The 25600-nt window shown below is 41.7% G+C and overlaps 2 protein-coding genes across 6 annotated transcripts in view; one reads left to right on the top strand and one right to left on the bottom strand.

Annotated features, from left to right (window-relative positions):
• The first annotated feature begins 1606 nt into the window (after window positions 1-1606).
• Window positions 1607-25600, top strand: part of cmss1 (cms1 ribosomal small subunit homolog) — a 37626-nt gene continuing 13632 nt past the window's right edge. Inside the window, exons 1-2 of one of the 4 annotated variants that reach the window (XM_047370098.1) lie at window positions 1607-1752; window positions 1834-1967. In XM_047370098.1, the coding sequence (XP_047226054.1) occupies window positions 1928-1967 (40 nt within the window). In that variant the 5' untranslated portion in view covers window positions 1607-1752; window positions 1834-1927. Of the gene's footprint in view, window positions 1753-1833; window positions 1968-22659; window positions 22699-23532; window positions 23616-25600 lie in introns of those variants that run through there. The other 3 variants (XM_047370099.1, XM_047370101.1, XM_047370100.1) reach the window with 3 other exon arrangements.
• Window positions 2592-9961, bottom strand: LOC124871095 (filamin A-interacting protein 1-like). Of its 2 annotated transcripts, none has more exons than XM_047370095.1 (2): window positions 9809-9961; window positions 2592-7338 (listed from the first exon to the last, which is right to left on the bottom strand). In XM_047370095.1, exon 2 carries the CDS (start codon window positions 7077-7079, stop codon window positions 4884-4886), a length of 2196 nt encoding a protein of 731 aa, XP_047226051.1. In that variant the 5' UTR covers window positions 7080-7338; window positions 9809-9961; the 3' UTR covers window positions 2592-4883. The 2 variants fall into 2 exon arrangements, with proteins under 2 accessions (XP_047226051.1, XP_047226050.1); XM_047370094.1 differs by having other exon boundaries at window positions 9781-9938.

Here is a 25600-nt window from a genome sequence, read left to right as displayed (position 1 = left end):
TTGAGTGATGAACCAGGCTGGGAGTTTTAAAGGCCTCAGGAATCTTTTGCAGGTGTTTAGAGTTAACTCGTTGATTCAGAAGATTAGGTTCATAGCTCGTTTAGAGACCCTTTTAATGATATGCTAATTTTGTGAGATAGGAATTTTGGGTTTTCATGAGCTGTATGCCAAAATCATCCGTATTAAGACAATAAAAGACCTGAAATATTTCAGTTAGTGTGCAATGAATCTAAAATATATGAATGTTAAATTTTCATCATGACATTATGGAAAATAATGAACTTTATCACAATATGCTAATATTTTGAGAAGGACCTGTATTTCCTTGATGTGAGGCTGTAATATCACTTATTTCAAACTTGTACTGCTTTCATAGCTACAGGAACACTGTGCTGCACACATAACCTGTTTCTTGGTTATTGTCTGAATATGCTCAGAGCAAAGACATAGCCAAAATTCAAATAACATTAAATATTGGACACTATAGTAGCTGACCTCTAGCCGCAAGTATTTGCACTTCAGAAGTGTGATTTGTGTGTTTATTTTTCTATCTATATGTCTATTTCATCATGCTGCAGTATAGATTTTTGGACAATCAGAATATGATTTAGCAACATTGTGCCAAGTAGTTATTAAAATTGACTCAACCTTTTGCACAGAAAAACATACATTTACATATTTGTTATCTTCTAAAGTAACGTGAAGTACAATTTGGACTTCATGTGGTAACACAATTGTCTTGTGTTGAAAATAGAGTCTTGAAATTTTGTTATATTGACAGTCCTCTGCAAAATGTATTCACACCCTTTGAACTTTTTCACATTTTGTCAAACAACAACCACAAACTTTAATATTTTATTGGTGTTTTATGTGATAGGCTAACACAAAGTAGTATTTAAAGGTGAAGTTGAAGAACAATGATACAAGATTTTATTTATTTAACAAATCAAATAAAAACCTAAAAGGTGTACTTTTTATATTTTGTCTAGACTGAATTTTAAAAGCTTACAATGTTGCTTTATTACTTAACCCTGCTTTAAACTGTTTCCCAACCTTATTCCTGACCTCCCTGGTTTGTTACTTGGGCTTTATATTTATGACACTGTTTGTTTTCTAGTGTTCTCTAACAAGCATCTGAGGCCTTCAGAGAACAACGGGATTTATTTAAGGTTCTCAGTGTAAAGGGAGCTGAAAATAAAGATAAGCCACACTTTTCAAATTTAATAAAAAACAAATTCAATCAATCTCCTTTATTTCACAATTATGCACTGTTTTGTGTAGAAGTATCACATAAAATCCCCATGAAATAAACTGAAGTTTGTAGTTGGCACAAAATATGAAAAAGGTTTGGAATACTTTTGCAAATTGCAATCACAATTTGGTAAACTTAAAAATCAGTATTTTGTTTTTTTTTAAAACAGAAATGTACATGTTGATCACAAGACTTGGTAAGGTTATTTATGTTGTCTCACATACTATAAGGCTTTGAATGTGTTCCACTTTAGCTCTATAAATCATACTCTTACTACTTTATTTGATTCAGATTTACATCAGTTAATGCCTGATTTTCTTAAAGCTTGGTCTCTAAGTAATTTACCTGTTACCCGTTACATAGACTTCTGATAAATTACTTTTGTGACGTAAGAGATTTTCTACACAGAAAAAACGCCTGCAACGTTTACTATCCGCAAGTTCGCCTAATTAACAGTGTTTCTGTCCAATCTTAAGTATGAATTTCTGACAGTTTTTATGGTATGACTTTGATAATTTACTAAATCTATTGCTTACATTACCAAACAATGTTTTTACTGTGAGATTTCCTTTTTCCAACAGCACGTCAACAGTTTTCACCGAGCTGCAGTGAACATACCGCTGACATGCTTTCTTAGCGGTCTATTCGGATTGGGAGGATTTTTAACTCGACAATATGGGAGACGATTTGGGCGACGATTGGTGGAAGCATAAAGGTAATGATCTAAACTTGTCGATTCATTCGTATGTTATATTTATGGTGTGTCTAAGCTGAATTGGCGTCCCAGCTGGCTCCTGCCGTCGAGAGAAAACTGTTATCCAGAGGCTAACGTTAGCTTATAGTTAATGCTAACTCTAGTTTTTATCAGCATGTAACGTAGGTAGGCGACACGTGGAAAACAGGGAGTACAGTTGCGTTTTATGTGGCTAAATATAGCGACAAGCTACTCAGAAACGCTGGTAGCACAAGTGTTTATAAGTAGAGGTAAACACGTGTTGGCTCTGGGTCTTTGCAGTTAAGGCTAACATGAACTATGCAAGTTTCTCTTAATGTCGTTTCTCGTGTCCTCCACCTTCTCTTGAACTTCAGAGTTGGATGTATTCCACGCAGATCTTCGTGCTCGGATTCTTCTCTGCACGTTAAACTTCATACATAAACACAGGAGGTTCCCTGCGGCTACTTCTTGCATCACTCGCATGCTCGCTGCATACCAATAGATGGCAGCCATGTAGTTTAAAGACGATCGGCCTGATTGTGCTGGACAGCTGAGTGATGCTGTGTTGTGAGGAGATTCTAGAAAGATGAGAGTCCAGACGAGTAGACAAAAAAAAGAGACGTGTTTTTATATTCAGGGTGGTTTAATGCATAAAGTATATTTGATGTCACACATACAAAACGCCAAAAATAACACAATTGCTGCAAAATGGCATTAATACACAAAAAACAGGCAATCTCACGCTGAGTTAGTCAAGGTATGTTGTAAATGTAATATTAAGAAGTGTCTGTATATTTATTATCATTCAGATATAAATATAAACACAACACTATATATTCTCAAACAGCCATTTAGAACAGGAATATCTTTGCCATATTTCCTTATTTATGATTGACCTTTTAAATATTTTAATACATTCGATTCCATGTAATTCCATAAATTATGCCAGTAAATATACACGCAGCTTTCTAGGTAAACAATATTACTGTCAGATTTATGTTTAGCATTTCTATTGTACTTTTTTGTTACATTTTTATATAATGTTGAAAGGGTGCCAGGTCTGGTCACTTCTGATCAGTGATTGGCAGGTCATATAAGGAAAAATCTGATTTTTTAAATTTTTATTTCCATGTCATTTGGTGAATTAAAACTAAGAACACCCAGAATTTTAGCCGTTGAATGCATCACCTGCTATCACGTATTTCGTGCTTTGTTTTGCGCATCGACATGTTCTGATTGCAAGAAAACATTTTGGAATTTAATCAAAACTGGTTAGGAATATAAGCATTGATTTATATGCAGCTTTGGTTTAGATGCTTGTCTGTGCTCTGTTGGATTAAAAACTATTACTACCGATATCACAGAATTTGCAACACATGTTACTATTTCATTTGTTGCACTCCTTAGAAAGAAAGGGGAAAAATCTAAATCTGTCAAAATTGGAATTGGCAGGTCAGACCTTAAAGAAAACCGGAAATCTGTATTGGAAAAGCATTAGCAAAAAGAACATCATTGCCATGCATCCTTCATTGCATTTTTGGATAATTCATCTTAATTTATTAACACATGTGAATATGTACAGTTAGATTCACCTACCTAAATTATGCTTGTATATATTTGTAGCTTCTTAGATCAGCAATATCATGGGTAGACTTTTGTCCGGCTTTTCTTTTGAAAGCTTTTTGTTTTTCATGCAAGGAATTTATATTGTTTCACTTCAGCTAAGGGATAGCTGATTTCTCCTTGTGAACCTGGTATGACCATACGTCACGCCCATAATACCACATGGAGAGGGAAGATATCATTAAAGATATAAGCTTTCTGTGACTCTTTACGCTGACTGTCATCCTGTCTTACCCATATTCATTTGTCAGTGCTCTTTGAAACAAAATGCTGTAAGTCTGATTGCAAAATGCTGTAGGTCTCAATTCTTTTTGCTTCTTTTGTCTTTATTAGGCATGGGCCTATATGAGACTCATACAGTACAGTAGCCTTGCGTGCAAATATCACAATTTCCCAGTACTTACAGATATTTGAAACGGAAGTGTACAACACAATCTCACTGCTTTTATTTGGAACAGACGAGCAGCAGTTTTTGTTAGTGCTGCTAAATGGTAGAACCTATCATATAGTAGAGTAACAAGTACATAACAAGCTGATATTAACTGTTCAGGCAGTTTCTACCAGATTTATTTTTAGTATGGCCCTATTTATATTTGTCCTATTCAAGAGAAAATTGTTGTAAAGTCTTTAAAAAAAATAAAAAGGTTTTGTGTCTTTCAGCCAGTTGACACGCAGTGCACAGCAACAGGTGGGGGAAGGGCTCTGTACCTGAAATAGCTAAAAATAACTGTTGTCACCATGATGTATTCCCTGATTTTTCATTAAATGGGCTTTAAACTTTAGGGAGATTACGATTTAATAAATTTGTTGTTTCAAAACCTGTAAACTTTCAAAACCCTGGTTTCCCTGGATTCCAGTAACCAACCCATGACTAGACCTAATGAATCCAGTAATGCAGAGAAACTAGATTGATTAATTTATTTCATTTGGCAGCATCAGACATTTCTTCTGCTCTTGTAAATTTAATAAAGAGACTTTCATTTGCTTTTTTATTTGTTCCATACTAACTTGAATGACTGTTCTGTATTAAACTCAAAAGTTATCCAAATATCTCTGAAAATACTCACAAAATTAATCCAATAGGAAAAAAACATTTCATTTTTAAGAAAATAATTTGCAATGGAACATGGAGTTACAATAATTGCATTGCATATGTGGTTACTGACAGGTGTGCAAGTTACAATTAAAATACTTTTAAAGGTTCTAAATACTATTAAATTGACTTACCAAAGGCACTTCTGAGAGACTATAATGGTTATATGAGAAAAAAAGCATAAAATTATTTCTTTGCTCCTAATCACAAAGACCACTAACGGTGATGTTTGAGTGTGATGCATGAGCATTAGCAGGGGAGATGGTGATGCTGCTTGTGATCTTGCCAACACCTTTCACGTGACATCCGTTGGCGATTACTTGAGTCCTTTGCTCATGCCGAAGGTAGTACGGCCCAACAGGCGGTGGGATGCTTTGGGTCATACCATTCAGAGGATGGATATATGGGCTTCCCAGATGGATGTGGATCTTACTGTCCTCTGTCGTGATGATACTGGGACTTGTGTCATTGCTGTTAGACCTTTGATGCTGCCAGCTGTGTGGCCTCTCGGGAGTCTTGCAGAAGATGGCCGGATTTGCAGCTTCTGTTGGCTCTGGAGAACATGTCCTGACTGTGACAATCTGAATGGGTGAATTGTTGTTGTCGGGTGTAACAGAGCGGGATGATTTTGGACTCAACACCCGCGAGATGGACGTTCCATTGACTGGGGAGAGAGTACGGTCAGAACTTGAAGAAGGACTCTTGGAATTAACCACAGGTGAACTTGAGCTCTGAATAATGGTAATTCTCTGCTTTGAGGAAGTCCCACTCATTGGGGTGGCGGTAGTGCTGGTGTCTCCAGAAGGGCTGGTAATCTCGAGCGTGGCTGTGCTGATCATATGATGTGGTGTAACTTTAATCTGCAAGGGCTGCCCTGGTGTGTGTGTCAGCATCATCACCTCTCCATTAACTGTTTGCATATCCACTTCTGAATGGTTGTTCATGGAGTCATTTGCAGTGTTGAAGCTGTCAATGCTGCTGACAAAAGTGCTTTCTCTGTTTGTGACATCAGTGTTGTGGTTTAGATGCTTGTCTGTGTTTACTTTATTTAATCTCCTACTCTGCATGTTGTGGTCTGAAACAAGGTGTTCTTCAGGTTCAGTCTGCACTTCGTTGGTGGTCTGATGAAGGTTTGAGAAGTGTTTGTTGGCAGCAGATGTCCAGTTCTTGATTTGTCTATAACTGTTGAGCTCACTCGTCAGCTTGTCCACCTGCTGGGCCATCTCTTTGTTCTTGGCTTCCTGCTGGGTCAGTTTTTTCTGCAGTGTTGACTGATTCATCTGGACCTTGCAGATTGACTCCTCTGTCCCCACCAGCTTCTGGAGTTTCTCCTTTAGGGTATCTACTTCTCTGGTTAGGAGTCTGGATTTCACCTGTTCTTTCTGAAGATGGCAAAGAAGTAGATGCTCCTGGTTGATCTCCTCCTTTTCCCCATGCTTGTAGCTGGAAAGCTCCTTCTTTGCCTCCTCTAGCTCTTCTGTTAAAGCTTGTGACCTCCTCCTTTCATCGTTCAGCCTTCTCTCCAGGGCTCTAAAATCTTCCTCCACTTTCAGCAGTTCTGCCTTCAGGACCTCCTTATTCTGGAGTCTCTTCTGCAGCTCATCAACCTCCTTAGTCAGCTCTTTAACTTTGTTGTCCTCCGTTTGACACAAATTGGCAGTGTTGCTTGTGTACTTCTCTTCTTTTTCTTTCCTGTTCTCAAACAGGTTTAACTTTTTCTTCATTGTGGTTATTTTACTCTGTAGATCCCTGTTCCTCTCCTCCTCGGTTTTTAGTCTGTCTCGGAGCTCATCCTTTTGCATTATTATGTCCTTAATCTTCTCTTCTAAATCTTCCTTAGATCTTAGTGCCAGCTGCCTTTCCTCTCTCAGCCTCTCTGCCATCATTGCCAAATTACCATGCTCATTTTTCTTGCTCTCTTTCTTACTGATTTTTTCCTCTGCCTGTCGGAGCTTCTCTGCCATACTCTTCCTGTCCTCCACCAGAGCTGCAGTCAGTGCTCGGAGCTTGCCCAGGTCTTGTCTGACAATTATTTCACTCTTTTCTAGTCGACCCTCAACAGCCTCTAGCTCTCTCACCCTTATTCTAAGAGCATTAAGCTCCCCAGACATCATGTTGCTGAACTCTCTCTCTTTCCCCAAGCTGTTCTTCAAAATACTACACTCCTGTTTGCTTTTGCCCAAAGCCTCCTCCATTCTCTCCATTTCACAGATTCGGCCGTGGAGCTTATCTACCTCAAACTTTAAACCACGGCAGTGCCTGATCTCGTTTGCTAGTCTGTGGTCGAGGTCTCGACACTGGTCCGCCATCCGTATCAGCTCTTCGTCTTTCCCCTCCATTTCTACCACCCTCCTCCTCAGCACCTCCACCTCTGTCAGCAGGCTCGGGGCCGTCATGGAAACTCGGTTGAGCGGCTTCGCCTCAAGATGCAGAAATGTTAGCTCCTCCTTTACACTGGGTTGTAACGCCTGCTTCTCAGTTTGAATGGTGGTGGCAGTCAAATCCTTGATTTTTACGTCTCTTCTCCCACCACCTCACTTAAATGTTGTTGCTCTGTTGCAAGCAGTAGTACAAAAGCTTTTAGCTTGTTTAATGGCTCTTAGAGTTGATATTTCTCTTTCATTCTTCTCTCTCTTGATTGTGTGGTATTTGAGTCTGTAGAGGGACAAATACACATATTTCAGACAGGCTTATAGACCAGTTGTCTGTATCAAGGTAAGGCATCTACCGGTATGAATTGATCATTGTATAAAAGCCTTGAGTAAAAATACCAGTGTATCATGGTATTTCCACAAATATTTTTAACAAAAATGTATGACCTGATCTAATTGCTTTCTTTTCAGAAATAAAAGCTTGAAACAATATTTGGAAAATATAGAATAAATATCAGTTAAATTTAGTACCTTTTAATGTGCTTATTGCCCAGAATATCCTTCTACTGTTCTGCTTTTATAGTGTAACTCAATGGGTGATATTTGCGGGTTAATAAGTTGGGCTTTATGTTTAGAGAGCCTAGATTTGGCTTCTTATTGGGCTTTACCACCAAAGGGGTTCCAGTGCTTGAGCAGGGTTGGTGCTAGCGGAAGTTCTTTTATGCCCCTTTTCCACTAGTCCCTGCTCAACACGGTTTGGTACGGCTCTACTCGCTTTTAAGGTTGTTTCTTTAGTAACTGTTATGGTACTATTTTTACTACCTGCTTGCTTGCTTGCTTGTGGTTACAAGTGAGTCGGCCCACATTGGGTAAGGGGCGGCGACACTAGTCACAGCATATTTTAATAACTGATATCTTCAACAGTCAAATCGTTGTACGCCGGCCATCTTCTGCAAGACTATATCCACTGTAGCAAGCTAGAATTAGTTAGCGTTAGCTTGCCCTTACATGTCCTCTAGCTTGTACATGGATTTCCTCTCTCTCCTGTATTTATCTGGAGTGCTTCGTCTTGTGGCCCGCAACCTTTGCCGGCTCTCCAATTTCACTCTGCGTCTGTCAACAGCCGTAGACTGAGTCAAGGCTATTGTTGTGTTTGTCTCACATACAAATCGCATCACGTTATTTTTTTCGGACTGTGGGGACGCTTTGCCATTGACGAACCCACCCACACCGAAAAGGCAAATGAACCAAACTGTGTAGAGCCGAGCCGACCCAAGTCGAGTATAATAGGTACTAATGGAAAAGGGGCCTTACAGTTCTGGTTCTGTAAAAGAACCTGTTTGCTTTTCCGCAGCCAGAACCACATCATTACTTCGTTATAAACATCTCATCCAGTTAATGGCTGATCCTCCAGTTTTATTCAGTGTTTTTGTTAAGGGTTGTAGGGCAATATGAAATAAACAAATGTTATCAATTGTATAGTATATAATATTAGTATAACAGTAGTTATATAATTATGGTATTTTCTTTTAGCAAGGGTAAGAATAATTGTTGGGTTTCAGTTTTTCTTTTTAAATAAAATCACCTAGATCACGTTAACCATTTTTGTTTTAAATGCTTTGTGTATGTACCGTGGCATATTTACTTAACGGCATCATACTGTCAGACTCTAATGTGAGGCTAATTTAATTTTCTTTAAATAACTCATCCAGTTGTGTGCCTTTAAATCCCTTATTGGTCTAGGATGTTCAGTCATGCTGTGAAAGTTTGCTGTTGGCTGAAAATTCTGCAGAAACTCAACAACTTTACACCTGATGTTTCTTTCCATAACACACACAACATGCAGTTACCTCTGCATGTTTCTTTAATTTAGGGTATTTCTCTAGTGAGCATGTAATCTGTAGGATCTTTTGAATCGCATGACAGACGGTCCCTTAGTAGGGAACGTTAGTTAATTAAGAAGTTCTTCTCCTCTGAAGTACCCACAGCACTGCAGCCAGTCTCCCTCCCTCTGTGCACCTCGAACACTACCAAACTTGCACCTTGGAGAGGCAGGAATTCCCCGTTGTTCTTGAAGTAATTACAAACTGGTTACTTTTCATCAATAGATGTCAGTCCTCAACATTTCCCTGGATGCAGACCAAAATTGAACTTGGAGTAGAAAGAAAAAAATAAATGCACACAGAACAATTTAGTGATCTTTTACCTGCATTTAAGTCTTGTATACTCTGTGAGCGTGGTCCATTTGCTGCTGGTGTTGCATTCTGAAGCTCAACAAAGTGCTTATATGTGGTTTTACATGTTTTCCTGTTTTTATACAGAGACTGTGCTTTCAGGTTTTTTAATATAGGTTGGAAAAATCTAAGTCAGCTATGTGCTATGTGACTTTTTAATCCACGGGTATAATGTGTTTGCTAAATGAAATGCAGGGCTGGTCAGAAAGTTAGGCACATTTTCATCAGCAGATTGCATAGTTAGCTGAACATTTGGCATGTTAGTAGGCAGCAAATATGCTCAAAAATAAAATTTAAATTCCCTAAAGATAGTTCAGTCACGACTTAACTTTAACTGCAAAATTTGGTTTGTATTAGACTCTTTGATTAACTTTGTAAAAGAGCCTTTATCTAAACCTTAGAGTAATTATTTACTTGTCAGCAGTCCATCTTAGCCTGCAACCAGCAGTTTTTTAAGGAACAATTGCAAATGATTAAAGTTTGCATCTTACCGTGGCATCAAGGTGTCTTGTTTCATACCTGCACAAGGAGGTCGTTCTTTGTCCTTTTTTAAAATCCTCGGAAATGTCGTGTTCCCGGTGATGTGGACATTCCATCCGGAATACCAAACATTATGAGAAGTTCTCTGCAAACTGACTCTAACTCGCAGTAAGAGTCTATGGCGCCCATTACATCATCAGCATGTCCTTATATGGGACTGCACAGGCTCTAGTGCTGTGTGTGTGTGTATGTGTGTTTAGGAGCATGTGTGTTTTCTCTGGACTTCAGCCCATTGCAGATGAGGTCATTGTACAGCCACGCCAAAGAGGCTAATGGGAAGGACAGAATGGGCTTGTGTGTATGCACATGCAAAGAAAATCTTTAATCACAGTTAATGTTTGAGAGTATAGCGCCTTCTGTTTACAGATTAGATAAAGTAAACACCTAAAGCATGCTGCGTTAAGCATCAACTGTGGCTCATGTTGTAGCATGTGGACTGTATCATGTTGTGCGTTTGTGCTGTACTCTCATATGTTTGAAGAAGAGAGGCATGTTTTCTGAGTTGTTGAGCTGCTTTGCCTTGGGCCTGATAACCTGACTGGAAGATGACATCAGCACTTCATCAACCCTCAATTACATCCATATGTTTTTTGTTCTCTCTCTCTTCTCTTTCTCAAACTTTTCTGCAGCTCCGTGTTTCTCATCTCCTTCTTCCATCTCATTTTTTGCCTTTTGCAAAGTCTTGAAAAAGTATTGAAATCTCAAAATATGTTACTTCCAGTTTTTGATATGTTTTTCCCCTGCCTTTTCCAAGGCAGTTTGTTTGTTGGTTGAAAGATTTTCTTTGTGCTATAAGTCAAACTTGTGTTCTCTCTGGAGCAAAAGGGAATGATTAAACCCTCATTATGCCCACAAACTTGCAGTGCTCTCATCCCAACAAGAATCCCAAAAATTATAATTGGCTTCTAATAATGTCCCATGTTAGAGGAGAGTCCAGAAAGCACAGTTGGAGAAGCACTTCATAATTGGTCTGACCATGTTTCCATCTGAAGGCACATATTTGTCCCAGATTTCTCTGGGAACTATACTTTCTTTTTGGCAGAGACAGGCAGAGGCCCGTGTTTGTCCCAGAGTTATGTTGCAATCGTTAATTTACAAAACTCACATGCATTTATGCATCACTTTTTTAAGAGTGTTAAGTATTTTGCGGCATTAGTGGCCTTTATTTAAAATTTTTTAAAGTAGACAGACAGAAAGTAGGGTAGTGTAAGGGGGAAGACATGCGGTAGAGATATCCGGGTCGGGACTCGAACCCAGAATGGTTGTGTCAAGGACTGAGGGTTTCATATATGGGTCGCACACACTATCGATACGACATTTGCCGCTACTCCCTCTTTTAAGAGATGAATCCCCTTCTTCTTTTTCTTCACAAAGCGTGACTTTTTACTTGGGACATGCTTAGTATTGTTATTAAAGTATACCAACGTTTCAAAAAGTTATGGTTTCAAAATTGCTAAAATTTTCACTTTTACAGTTTCTATACTTTTCTTTTAATGTGATGCCAGAGAAAGTTCTGAGGTTTTCTTTGGCTTTATGGAGCAGAGAAATCCAGTGCCGCGCCTGCCACTCCCGTGGCCGCACACTGCAGGTCAGCGGACTTAAAGAAGGTTACTATACATTTCCCTCATTTAGAAAAGGACAAGTCACCCGCATTAAAGTAATGCTTTTTTAAAAACTACAGTTGGTAACCTACGAGCAGCAAGTTTGTTAAGCGGTTGCCTGCAGGCTAGCTACCGCTTCCTATACCTCCTACTATGTAAAGGGCAGAATGACAAAAAGAGATTAAATGCTCCAAAATAGTTGAAAGCTACTATTAAATTTAGCAGCTGTTTATTCTATAACTCTGCTTAAATATTTGTAACAAGGTAACATTCATTAAATATTATAGACCGCACTAGCAAGACTGCTATATGTTGTCAGGAGTAAGAATTTTTTTAATAAAAGCAGTTAGATGTCAAACATTTTCATTGAAGTTTTTTGTGGAAAAACCTTGAAACTGGTATTTTTTTCCTAGGTTATCTTGCTATGGGTGTCCGTGGGAATTGAGGCTGCATGGCAGTAGGACAATATGTGTTACGCAATAATTTTGTTGAATGTAGCGATAATATGACTTGTGATAAATTACACAAATACTAACAAACCAAAGTTGATGTCTTTTTGGTTCGGGTTCACTCCAAACCTCATAGTGAGTAGTCTATCCAGGTACTGGAAAGCATGATTGATTATTTCCATCTCAACAACATGGTTGTATTGAACAAGCACCTTTGTATATTTGATATATCAAATATATTACTGGCAAAAAAACCTGAATGGATGCTGCTTGTACAGTTGGCTATCCAGGTTTTGCAGTCCAAGCAGTTCTGATGGAGTAACGATAAAGGAGCTATATACTGTGCAGCCACACTGTGAATGATGCTCGTCAGATTTGCAGGACCACATTTCCTTACAACAGAGTTCAGCAGATTATAGAAGCTTGCTTTAAATCTTGATTATTAAAGAAGGTACCAAGTGTCTCCCTTGCAGGTATGTATCCGTGCATAGTTGTTAGTAAGATGACCAAAAATAAGGGTCAAAATGACCATCACCTTCTTAAAATTGACAGTATAAGTGAACTGACCTCATGTTTAGTATTGCTAGTGAATGATATGAATATGTTTTGACCTGCTCGGATTTAAAGCTCTACCAGTCTCTTACAGAAAACGACGTACATTCCTCGTGGCACATTACTGTAGGTCAGTGAGACGGTGGGTGAGCTTTAATGTGCGGGATATGTAGAACAGCTGTGTATCTCTTTGAAAACACAGTCAAGTTTACTGTAGAATGAGAAAGGTCTGGTGGTTTTTATATTTTTGAAATCTATGCATTTACTTCCTACGTCTGTAGCAAGCATAGATGATGCATTGATAAGAAAGCCACATCAAAAGGAAGGTGAAAACATGACTGATTTAAATTAGCTCTTCAGGTGCTGGATAATGTCTCTGAGGAGTTTGTGATTCATGGACTGATCAGGGCATGGATGTGTTTTGCATGTTGAACATATGTGTTTGTGGTTATTGCTCAGAAACACTCTGGGTGAGAGAAGACTCTGATAGATGAGGCCGGAGAAACCACAGCGCTGCACTGTCATTGTGATGTGCAGATGTAATCGTCCTTTGACACGCAACAGGCATACTGTAGAATAAAGTGATTGTAGCTGAAATGGGTCATCTAGTCTGCAAATGGCACCAGGCATGTCTGGTGTTTTGGGGAAATAAAAAGTGGGAGGTACTCATTTTAGAATATGGGTAAGATAGTTGAGGATGACCTGAAGGAGTGAGAAAATTTTAATATTGTGAAAAAGTTCAATTGTTTTTTTCATCCCTCATTTAAGTAAAACCCGTATTGTTTAGATTCATTACACATGGAGGGATTTATTTCAAGTCTTGAGCAACAGTCCAGTTCGTTCGTTCGTCGTCTTCCGCTTATCCAGGACCGGGTCGCGGGGGCAGCAGACTCAGCAGAGACGCCCAGACGTCCCTCTCTCCAGACACCTCCTCCAGTTCCTCCAGGGGGAGCCCAAGGCGTTCCCAGGCCAGCCGAGAGACATAGTCCCTCCAGCGTGTCCTGGGCCGTCCCCTGGGCCTCCTCCCGGTGGGACGTGCCTGGAACACCTCCCGAGGAAGGCGTCCAGGAGGCATCCGGTATAGATGCCCGAGCCACCTCAACTGGCTCCTCTCGATGTGGAGGAGCAGCGGCTCTACTCCGAGCCCCTCCCAGATGGCCGAGCTCCTCACCCTATCTCTAAGGGAGTGCCCGGCCACCCTACGGAGGAAGCTCATTTCAGCCGCTTGTATCCGTGATCTCGTTCTTTCGGTCATGACCCAAAGTTCATGGCCATAGGTGAGGGTAGGAACGTAGACCGACCAGTAAATTGAGAGCTTTGCTTTTCGGCTCAGCTCTCTCTTCACCACAATGGACCGGCACAGCGCCCCCATTACTGTGGCAGCTGCACCGATCCGTCTGTCGATCTCCCGCTCCATTCTTCCCTCACTCGTGAACAAGACCCCGAGATACTTAAACTCCTCCACTTGAGGCAGGAACTCCCCTCCAACCTGAAGAGGACAAGCCACCCTTTTCCGGTCGAGTACCATGGCCTCGGACTTGGAGGAGCTGATCCTCATCCCAGCCGCTTCACACTCGGCTGCGAACCGCCACAGCGCATGCTGTAGGTCTTGGCTAGAGGGGGCCAGCAGGACCACGTCATCCGCAAAAAGAAGAGACGAAATCCACTGGTCCCCAAACCAGACCCCCTCCGGCCCTTGGCTGCGTCTAGAAATCCTGTCCATAAAAGTTATGAACAGGACCGGCGACAAAGGGCAGCCCTGCCGGAGTCCAACATGCACTGGGAACAGGTCCGACTTAGTGCCGGCAATGCGGACCAAACTCCTGCTCCGCTCGTACAGGGACCGGATGGCCCCTAATAAAGGGCCCCCGATTCCATACTCCTGGAGCACCCCCCACAGGGCATCACGAGGGACACAGTCGAATGCCTTCTCCAGGTCCACAAAACACATGTGAACCGGTTGGGCAAACTCCCATGAACCCTCGAGCACCCTGTAGAGGGTATAGAGCTGGTCCAGTGTTCCACGGCTGGGACGAAAACCACACTGTTCCTCCTGAAGCCGAGGTTTGACTATCGGTCGGACTCTCCTCTCCAATACCCTGGCATAGGCCTTACCAGGGAGGCTGAGGAGTGTGATCCCCCTGTAGTTGGAACACACCCTCCGGTCCCCCTTCTTATAAAGGGGGACCACCACCCCAGTCTGCCAGTCCAGAGGCACTGTCCCCGACCGCCACGCAATGTTGAAGAGGCGTGTCAACCATGACAGCCCTACAACATCCAGAGACTTGAGGTACTCAGGGCGGATCTCATCCACCCCCGAAGCCTTGCCACCGCGGAGCTTTTTAACCACCTCGGTGACTTCAGCCTGGGTGATGAAAGAGTCCAACCCCGAGTCCCCAGCCTCTGTTTCCACCACGGAATGCGTGATGGCAGGATTGAGGAGATCCTCGAAGTACTCCTTCCACCGCCCGATAATGTCCTCAGTCGAGGTCAGCAGTCTCCCGCCCCCACTATAAACAGTGTTGGCAGAGCACTGCTTCCCCCTCCTGAGGCGTCGGACGGTTTGCCAGAATCGCTTCGAGGCCAACCGGTAGTCCTTCTCCATGGCCTCACCGAACTCTTCCCAGGCCCGAGTTTTTGCCTCTGCCACAGCCCGGGCCGCAGCACGCTTGGCCTCACGGTACCCGTCAGCCGCCTCAGGAGTCCCACAAGCCAACCACAGCCGATAGGACTCCTTCTTCAGCTTAACAGCATCCCTTACTGCCGGTGTCCACCACCGGGTTCTGGGATTGCCGCCACGACAGGCACCGCAGACCTTACGGCCGCAGCTATGGGCAGCAGCATCGACAATAGATGCAGAGAACATGGTCCACTCTGAGTCTATGTCTCCAACATCCCCCGGGATCTGGTCGAAGCTCTCCCGGAGGTGGGAGTTGAATACATCCCTGGCCGAGGGCTCCGCCAGGCGTTCCCAGCAGACCCTCACTATGCGCTTGGGCCTGCCGAGTCTGTCCGGCTTTCTCCTCCTCCAGCGGATCCAACTCACCACCAGGTGATGATCAGTGGACAGCTCAGCCCCTCTCTTCACCCGAGTGTCCAAAACATGCGGCCGAAGGTCTGATGATACGACAACAAAGTCGATCATCGACCTCCTGCCTAGGGTGTCCTGGTGCCAAGTGCACTGATGGACACCCTTATGTTTGAACATGGTGTTCGTTATGGACAATCCGTGACTAGCGCAGAAGTCCAATAACAAAACACCACTCGGATTCAGATCGGGGAGGCCATTCCTCCCGATCACGCCTCTCCAGGTGTCACTGTCGTTCCCCACGTGGGCGTTGAAGTCCCCCAGCAGAATAATGGAGTCCCCGGGAGGGGCACTATCCAGCACCCCCGACAGGGACGCCAAGAAGGCAGGGTACTCTGCACTACCACTCGGCCCGTAGGCTGAAATGATAGTCAGAGACCTCTCCCCAACCCGAAGGCGCAGGGATACAACCCTCTCATCCACTGGGGTAAACCCCAACACGAGACGGCTGAGCTGGGGGGCAACAAGCAAACCCACACCAGCCCGCCGCCTCTCCCCGTGGGCCACTCCAGAGTAGAAGAGAGTCCAACCCCTCTCAAGGAGATGGGTTCCAGAGCCCACGCTGTGCGTGGAGGCGAGCCCGACTATTTCTAGTTGATATCTCTCGACCTCCCGCACAAGCTCAGACTCCTTCCCCCCCAGCGAGGTGACATTCCACGTCCCTAGAGCCAGCCTAAGCATCGGGATCGGGCCGTTGAGGTCTCCACCTTCGTCCGCCACCCAATCCTCTTTGCACCGGTCCCTCACGGTTCCCCCTGCAGGTGGTGGGCCCACTGGAGGATGGCCTCGCGTCTCTCGTTCGGGCTTGGCCCGGCCGGGTCCCGCGGGGAGCAACCCGGCCACCAGGCGCTCACCGACGAGTCCCGACCCCAGGCCTGGCTCCAGGGTGGGACCCCGGCTCCGCCGTACCGGGCGACGTCACGTGCCTCGATATTGTGTTCTTCATGAGGGGTTCTTGAACCATTCTTTGTCTGACCCATCACCTAGAACCTGTTTGCCATGGGAGACCCTACCAGGGGCATTTAGGCCCCAGACAACATAGCCTCTAGGATCATTTGAGCACTCAAACCCCTCCACCACGTTAAGGTGACGGTTCCAGTTCTTTATCCTTAACCCAGCTAAGATGTTTCTGACATTGTTGCTGGTTCACGAGTGGCTTGACACGACAAATGTGACATTTGTATACCATGTTTAGGATTCGTCTCTGCGTAGTGGCTCTTAAGGCACTGAGTACGGCCTCAGTCCACTCCTTGTGAAGCTTCTTGAATTAATTCTGCTTGACAATCTTCTCAAGGCTGCACTTATCCATGGAACTAGTGCACCTTCTCCTACCACACTTTTTCTTTCCACTCAACTTTCTATTAATACGCCTGAATACAGCACTCTGAACAACTAGCTTCTTTATCAACAATTTTTATTTTCTGTCATCAGTCTTTCCCATGATTGTGCAGGCCATAATATGGTCATTACATAACATTTAAACATTATAAATACTAATGTAATATTTTAATTGCATAAAACTACCCCAGAAAACCATGTTACCTGAAATGGTTCCAGCAGTGAAAAACGCATCGTTGATGTGCAAAGCATGTGCAGATGTACCCCATACCGCATAAAGACCTTAAAAAATACATTAATGTTTTTGGTTGTGACAAGATGTATAAAAACATAATTTTTCCTCTTAGGAAAACTGGATCTACACAATGTTCACACCACATTATCTACTTATGTGTTACCTGTCATTATGCCAAACTGAACCACTTGTAGTATTTAGCTGTACATGTAAGGTTACCACTTTCCATTTAAAAAGACGGAATTCTGGTGAGTTTAATCACTCATCAAGCCTGGCTATTTCAGGCCCTCAATTGCATGTGTGGCTGTGGTGGATCAGAAAAGCTTTTTCAGTTTGGCACATGCTTGCAGACAGCTAGTCTCCATCCAAGGCTGCAAGCCCAGTGCGGGTCCAGCCTCTACATGCCTAGATTACAGAGTAGACTCGGGCAGTAGATGAGCCGAAACAAACCAGAATCTTCAACCAAATGGCTCTGTTGTTGGCCCAAATTTGCAGAGGAGATCCAGTGATCAGATTTATGTTGGACCTGGACATCTCCTAACTCCACATCTAAATATGATCTGTATTTAGGAAGCAGATCATTTCTGCTCGCCAACAAACCCTCAGTCCATTTTCTAAGTTTGGAAGAAGGCCGGAGCATACAGTGTGGTATTAAACAGCGCAGGACAGTGCCAATTTAGGCTATGCATGTAATTGCACGAGTGGATGTTTGTGTGTTTACAAGGGAGAACCGTGCCAGACTGACCGCAAAGTGTAACCAAGTCCAGGACGTAATGGACTGTATCTGAGTGGGGTAAATGTAAGCTCTGTCTTGAGGTCACGTTCACTGTCTAGCTGAGAGGCCACAGCTAAAAGCTTTACTCAGTCTCTCAGGCATGAAGATCTTTACTGAACAAGTGTACATCACAGAACTCGGATTTAAATCCTCTCCTACTGAAAATCCTTCTTACTTTTGTGGTATTCTGATAATCATGGATGGATTTTTCTACAAGCCTTGGCTCAGTAAAGTCAATAAATAGTATGGGAAACATATGATATAAATATTATCTTTTCTCTGGTATATTTTTGATTCCTTAGGATTTGATGCACAAACACTCTGTCTGTCCTGCTCCAGCAGCCTGGTGATGCTGTCGCTCTCACAGATAAAGTCCCCCAATTTGGGGGATAAAATCCCCCAAATTGTTCAGTTCTGTCTGAAAATCATGAGCTAAAATCCAAATTTGCCTTTTCATTGTTTTCCGAGCAATGACCTAAATAAAGGGCTAAATGAATTTGGGGTGATCCAAAGCTAGGGTTCCCCTCGAGTTCATTTTAACCGGATTCATATTTGATAAACTCCCGTCTCTGTTATGCTGTTGTGTTTGGATGTGGAAGAGCTGGCTGAAGTCTGAACACTGACATGGCTTTGTTGGTAACAGAGAAGGTTTTAAGTTAACAAGTTTTATGTATAAGTCAAGTAAATATTACACTTCTCACATTGGCTACACATTTCAAAGGTTCTTCAACATTAAACCTACTTGACATAACTTATTGGTTGGGCTAGGCCTACACAAGCAGAACGTCAACTTGCCTTCATAGGGGAAAATTAACCCTCGGTCAAAACTTTTCAAATGGCAACATTTGTGATAAGATGTTGCAGTATCCTCTCTGGACAGAGCACGATTTTAAGAATTCTTGTAAAGTCTTGTAAACATGTCACATGTTTTAGTTGAGTTTTATTTGTAGATTCCTCTGTCCCAAAATCTGGTGGATCTTGGTGTATATATAGATTTTCAGTAGGGCTGCACAATGTCAAGAACAATGTCATTTTTTTGAACGCTAGCATCATGTTCACTACAAATATACATCAAGTGTGTGCATTGAGAGGAATGAAATCCCATCCAACAGGCCAGGTATATTGTTGGCATGCAGAATGTGCATTCATGGAAAGTGAAAAATAATTTCCATCAAACACTGAATACAAACAGCCCTTTGCAATTGATATTCATATTGCGTTGACCATTGCAATTCAGTATTTTGTGTAGCTTTACTTGCTAGTGATGCAGCTTTGGCTGTTTTTGGGAAAATCTTTTTTATTTTAGTGTAAATAATTTTTATTACTAGCGCTTCATTTTCATATTTTGCTGTTTAGTTAAAATTCTTAAAGAGAAACCGAAATTGGCTAAAATAGTTATCAGCAGGTCAGAGCTTTATAATATCGCTAATCTGAAATTGGCTACAAAATATCGGATTGGTTCGTTTCTAATCAATACCTCAAATGGCCTTTTAGATATCAGGTTTAGCTAGAAGAACCTTTGGTAATATCATTTGACTCCTTGCTGTTTTTTGGGTAAGAAATACAAAATATAACTATGTATGCTAACACGTAGTGTGTTCTTCCAACTCTTTTTATCCAACATGGCGGTCTATGCATTTAATCTGACATGACTACACTGCCTCTAAAGCACTCACCATGGGACATTTTTGTATTTGTTCTAAAGAAATAAGACAGACATGCAAATAAGTACTGTAAATGTACAGATTTAAAGAGAGATCTACTGTGTGAAACACCTGTAGTGCAAAAACAAATTTGTGCAGTGGTGCAACACTAATAGATGTTCTTTTGTCAAACTGTAATACATTCATCTCATTACATTTGATTATTCACTCCATATGGTGCCTTGTTTCACACTATGGCTGCAGGTACCTCAGCAATTGATTTTTCGTGTACATCCTGCAAGTGGTCCTGCTGGGCCAGGAGCGAGTCTCTCTGCAGGGCGTGGAGCACCGTCTCCATTCTGACGAGTCCAAAGTGAGCCCCCAGGAATACCAACACTGTCTTCTTCGATTTCAAAACAGCAATCATCTCTTCTCTGGCCTGGTGCGAGGGCACACTGAATTTCATTACATTTTCTTCTGATGGCAGCTGCTAGAGTCTCAGATTTTTGTCAGAGTACGTAACTTCCCATGAATGCATGGGAAAATGAGCAAACCCTCCTACCTGTGTCACCACAGGACATATCCTCTCTTAAGCATTTGCTCTACCACCTCTCTCTGTGTCCTTGCATGGTTTGTTTGTATTTTAGGGACCTGCATGGTAAGGTAGAAGGTCATTGAGATCTATTTTTTTTGTATCAATTGAAGTAAAATTACCCATTTTGCTGCTGTTACCAAGGGAGTCACCTTAGATGACCTGGAAAATGAGGAATTATTAAAAGTGGCAGTTAAATATTTGGGAATGAGAAGGATGTGTCCTAGAGACCAATCAGGTTACATGCAGTCATGAATTGGTTGGTTACTGTGCGACTTCTGCTAGTGATTCTGTTTATATAAGCCTTTGTGGGCTAACCAGTGGTCAGAAGGCCTTGAGCGAGGCTAATTTACTCTGTGCACATTTGCAGCAACAACTATTTGTCTGAAAGAAAGGGAATAAAGGATTCCAGATTAGCTGGATACTGTGTGTGTGTGTGCTCCTTTTTTTTGCAGCTGAATGAGGACCATTTTCATATATCACCATCAAAGTGAGGACCGTTTGTTGTAGAGTGAGGACATTTTCATAATCCTCACTTGCCATTTTGCTAGATAAGTTGAGTTAAGGTTAGGGTTAGGTATGCACTGGTAATGGTTAGATTTAGTGGTAGGGTCAGGATTAGGCCATAGAAAGAGTTGAAAATAAATGGAAATCAATAGAAGTCGATGAGAGACGATGCACGGTCCTCACAACATATAGTAAGACAGAGAGAGTGTGTGTTTGTGAGAGAGAATGACATGTCTTGTATGTGTGTAGTTGAAGCAAATTTAATCAGATAAACAGTGTCTAGCTGCCAACTTTCTTAGTTCATGTTCTCATCCCAGAAAGCATGCAGATTCATATTAGTAAAGGATGATGTCATCTTTTTTCTCTTCAGCTCTGCTACAATTGTTTAACCGCCTGCTGTGCCTTCCTTGTTCATCAAACTTTCACAACATGTTATGAGTGTTTTTTTGGGTTACCAGTTAGAAAACTTTTCAGATAAAAAGCAAATATGGTTCTCTCTGCTTTTGAGTAGTTTTTTCTATTTCTTAAGTGCCCACGCAGATATGTAGCATCTATTTGCTCTCATCTTGTCCAAGGAGCCATCCCGAGTTTCTTTAAAGGGGACATTTCATGCTTTTCAATCCTTCCTTTTTACCTTTAAATCAATCAGTTGTGGTCTGTATCAAGTGGAACTGCAATGCTTTGGTCTGAACTCATTGTTATTGTAGCTCCACAGCCTCCTCTTTTACCCATGTTCTGAAATGCCTCTGAGAGCAACTTGTTTTGGTGTCTGAATGCTACTGAGCCACTTCACACTCCGCCCCCCTCTAGGTCAAGGAGCACTGCACTTTAACCCTTTTGGCCATTTTTGTAGTTTGATAACAATTGTCTAGCGCCACAGTGACAAGACAAAAGTGGCAAAACAATGCTAAAATGTAATATTACATTCAAAATATGCAGGACGGTTCTGTCCTCAAGGAGCACACTGTGCTAACATAAGCAGAAGGCACGATGCTACTGCTATCAAAACAGTGGCCAGGACATCATATGAACACACGATAAATTCATATCTGAAATAAAGTTTGTTGTCATTTTAGCGTTATTTGTAGCTTACCGCTTTGCTGCGTCCATTGTTTCCACAGATAGAAGGAACTGACTCCTTAATCAGAAGAAGTCTTTCAGCAAATCCTTCTTGATGCTGGTGGAGGTTGAACTCGTCCTTGAAGTGTGGGAAATAGGAATTTCCCCACCGATGTGGGTAGATTTCCATGAAAGATAAAATGTAACCAGGAACTTCGAAGAGTTTCTGATGATGGGGGACAGTGTAATAAACTGTGCGGGTTAAAACACCCAACAACCGAACCGAACGTATCTACTTGCAGCGTAGGCATATTTCAGCTTGGGCTACAAATTTGCAGCAAGAAATAAATATGGTGGATATGCGAAATTGATCGGCCAGAAGTCCATGCCTTATCTAGCTGTTACGCAGAAAATACAGTGACTTAACAGTTGGAAAAACGTAACGGATGATAGAGAACTGAACAGACTGACAAATATGACCCAAACAGAATATAAAGATATCTCTCAACTTTTCTGCACTCCTAAAGACTCCCAAAGTACACAACAAAATATGTTTAAAAGCTAGAAAACTGGATTTTGCATGAAATCTCCCCTTTTAAACAAGGTGAGTGCGGGTATGTCGCATAGAAGCAGTGCAAGCAGAAAGGAGGATGTGTGCAACCAGCACCTACATGAGCTAACAGAATTCCGATATATAACTTAAAGGACAGTGTCCTCTTATAAAAGTGAAACCCATGCAGCCTTGAGAGGATTGCGACAGAAAGGCCATTCAAGAATTTGGGGGAGATTCACAAGGCATGGACTGCAGCTGCATTCAGATCTTCAAGAGCCTCCACAATCAGGACAATGGAAGACGTCAGATGTATTTTACCTGGGCTAAAGAGAAAATGTACCGGACGTTGCTCAGTGCTTCAAAGTCCAACCATGGGCCATTGCCTATCTTTATATGGGCCGCGTGCTCTACTGCTGCGCCAGTGCCGCATTTTTGATCACTTGATGGCAGCAATTTGTGTGGTAGTCTCTCCAAAAGGTGAGATCCATCCAACCGACGACATTTAGCTTGTCAGAAAATGTTTAGCTCCAGATGGAGACATGATTGAGAACTGTTGTGAATTATTGAGCTTAGGTACATAATCATTGTGTAAGACTATAGATAATGTCCTTTAGACGTACAAGTTAATACATTCCTTTCTGTACCTCTTTTCATCTTGTTGTGATTTGAGCGCGTGTACTTAAACTTTGACACATAGTTCTGCTTTCCTGCCTTTGGTTCTAATTAACTAGTGGTATAAGGGTCTGTGGTTCTAATTAACTAGTGGTATAAGGGTCTGAATACCTCACAATTATTTTGGTTTTGCTCAACCACACAGAAAACATGTCTTAGACCTTTTTTAAGTATTCACATTGTGTCTACATGAGCACATGATTGTGTAAACACTGAATTTCAGTCTTTAGGAATATTATACTGGTGTTGCTTTAGCTACAGTAAAACAAGCGCTCTAAAATAAACACATCTATAGTATGAGGTAATGTAATGTTGTGTGGTAAGTTTATATTTAGGACTTGGCGAGTCTTCTTTTGTAATAGCTCTGTTTGGATCCTTGTTTTGTGTGGCTTAAGCATTGCTGGTGGTCTTTCCTTTATTACATTCACCAGTTTATAAATTAAATTGTAAGCATAATTGTGGAAAGAAACATGGCAAACATTTGGTTGCAAGTATTGTCATGAAACATGGTCTATATGGTTTTGTAATGATGTATGTTGTCCTGCAGGAGGGTTTTTTTCTAAAGAGGTGCTTGAATTAATTACACTTTTCATATGAGTACATTTTAAACTTTTAAACTCTTGTTTATTCTAACTGCAGATGGTAGATTACATGTGCATTGCATCATGGAGCTCTAGTGAAGATGAATATACACATGGTTTTATGTGGAGACTCGTTAAAAGGTGAAGTAGAAATGTTTTTGTATTTTCTCTAAAACACTTTGATTTATAATTAATTTGTAATAATGAAAAATGTAACTTAAACGGTAAATAAAACCTTCAGAACAACGAGTTTGAAGGGTGCCAAAAGACCAATTGATTGCCTTTTTTCAGTGTTTATAATTTAAATCAGTGTTGAGCAATTTGTAACATAAAGCAGAACAAGCTTTCAAACCAGTTATGCCATAAAATCATTTGAACAACCTGATGCCTTAGGTTTAAATAAAACATGAACCTAAGAACTACACATTTTTGCTCACACCAGAAACAGTTCCTAGGCTGCAGTGTGTTGTCAAGGTTATAAATGGTTTTCCTCATGTAGTTCTTCTAACAGCTTAAAAGCTTTGGGTTATTTACACAGCGTTGTATCTCTGATCAGCACCTGCTGTGCAGCCTCTTCCAGTCCTCCTATCGCACTGTCCCAGCCAGCATTGGCTTTACTCAAACACGTGGAAGCTGGTGTTCCAACCTAAGGTTGGGGATTAAACAGCATAGATCAATCTTTCACAAAGACAAGGCAATGCGAATTGTTCTATCTGCTTACTGTTCTTAAACGGCAAGGCATTAAAGCATCATTTTATAAATCAGATGCAGGCTGTAACGTTTCATGCAATGAAAATCAGTGGATATCAAAACAATGGTCTCTGGACATAAGGGTTGGACATTGTTTAAATTTGTGCGTTTCCGGTTCCAATTCCTCGCTTTGGTTCTGGTTCCTAGCGATTTTTGAGACTCTATGCCCAACCCTGCTGATCATCAGACACCATCTCATTTGGTGTTACCCATTTTGCTGAGTGTTTTCTCTCCACAGCCATAGACTTTCACTGACCTGTGGTTATCTGAGCTGTAACCTCTTTGGCCTGTGAGAACTTAAGTCATATAGGCCTCCTCTATCTGACTCTACTGTCTGGAACCTCTGTGGCAAAGAAGACATTGAAAGTTCAGGGACTAATGATATTAACCTTTAAATGGCTCACTTTCATTCTTGAGAGAATACATTTAGAGTAGAAGTCGACTGATAATGTTTTTCTGCTGCCAACACCCAACATTTTAAACTCAGGGGAGTCAATGGCCATTATACTAGCTAGGCTGACACTGTTTATTCTATTTAGCCAGTTTTTTTACCAGTTGTCAGAGATTTGTTGCTTACCTTCACGTGAAACATGCAATAATCATTGGCTCATCAAAGCAGCCAGCCCATACAAATCCCTTTCTTTATCAGTAAGAGGCATCGAGTCTCTAACAATTAGTGCGGATTAATTGATTGTTAAAATAGTCGTCAACTAATTTAGTAATCGAATAATAGTTAACTGGAGTATCATTCACTGAATAGAGCTACAGACCCAGAGCTGCAGTTAAGCCAAAACTGTACCATAAATATATACATTTTGCATTGAAGATAATAACCCTTATGCTTGTTTACACTGTAAAAATGTATGTATGCACAAGATCAAGTACAAACTTAACTGCCACGTTCCATGCAGATCTTTTAAATAAACAATACCTGTGTTGCTGATTTTAGTTATACTGTACTTTTTAATCCTATTTCAGGCATATGCAGTTTGTCAAATTATTAGCACTTTTTTTGGCCCTGTCCACATGGAGACAAAAACGGTATCGTGTCAAAAGGAGTTTAGAAGACATGTGTGTCCACACGAGTGCATTCAGCACCGCTGAAAACGCTGTAGTATGTATGCCAGGCCCATTGGTGGCACTGTGAGAATGCCACAGAAACACACCAAAAACAGTGGACCAAACAACCGGGCATGCGTAGACAACGTCCGCGAGGTAAACACAGCAACATGTCGACAAAGAAGTGCATGCTGGTTGTAGAGAGTGATGGAGTTACGACGTCATTGTTTAAGAAAAGATGCGTTTTGCGTGTACACGGAAACACTGGACTGGCTTTTTAAAATCTTTCCACTCTAGGACTTGGTTTCAAAAATGAT

The sequence above is a fragment of the Girardinichthys multiradiatus genome, chromosome 7 (assembly GCF_021462225.1).
Source record: "Girardinichthys multiradiatus isolate DD_20200921_A chromosome 7, DD_fGirMul_XY1, whole genome shotgun sequence".
In the NCBI taxonomy this organism is placed as follows: domain Eukaryota; kingdom Metazoa; phylum Chordata; class Actinopteri; order Cyprinodontiformes; family Goodeidae; genus Girardinichthys; species Girardinichthys multiradiatus.
The sequence above is the reverse complement of the archived record's forward strand: the minus strand, read 5'-3'. Positions and strand labels throughout refer to the sequence as shown.

What these genes read in the sequence shown, in the direction of transcription:
- LOC124871095 (XM_047370095.1), bottom strand. Translation starts at nt 7,079, where the DNA reads ATGACGGCCCCGAGCCTGCTGACAGAGGTGGAGGTGCTGAGGAGGAGG.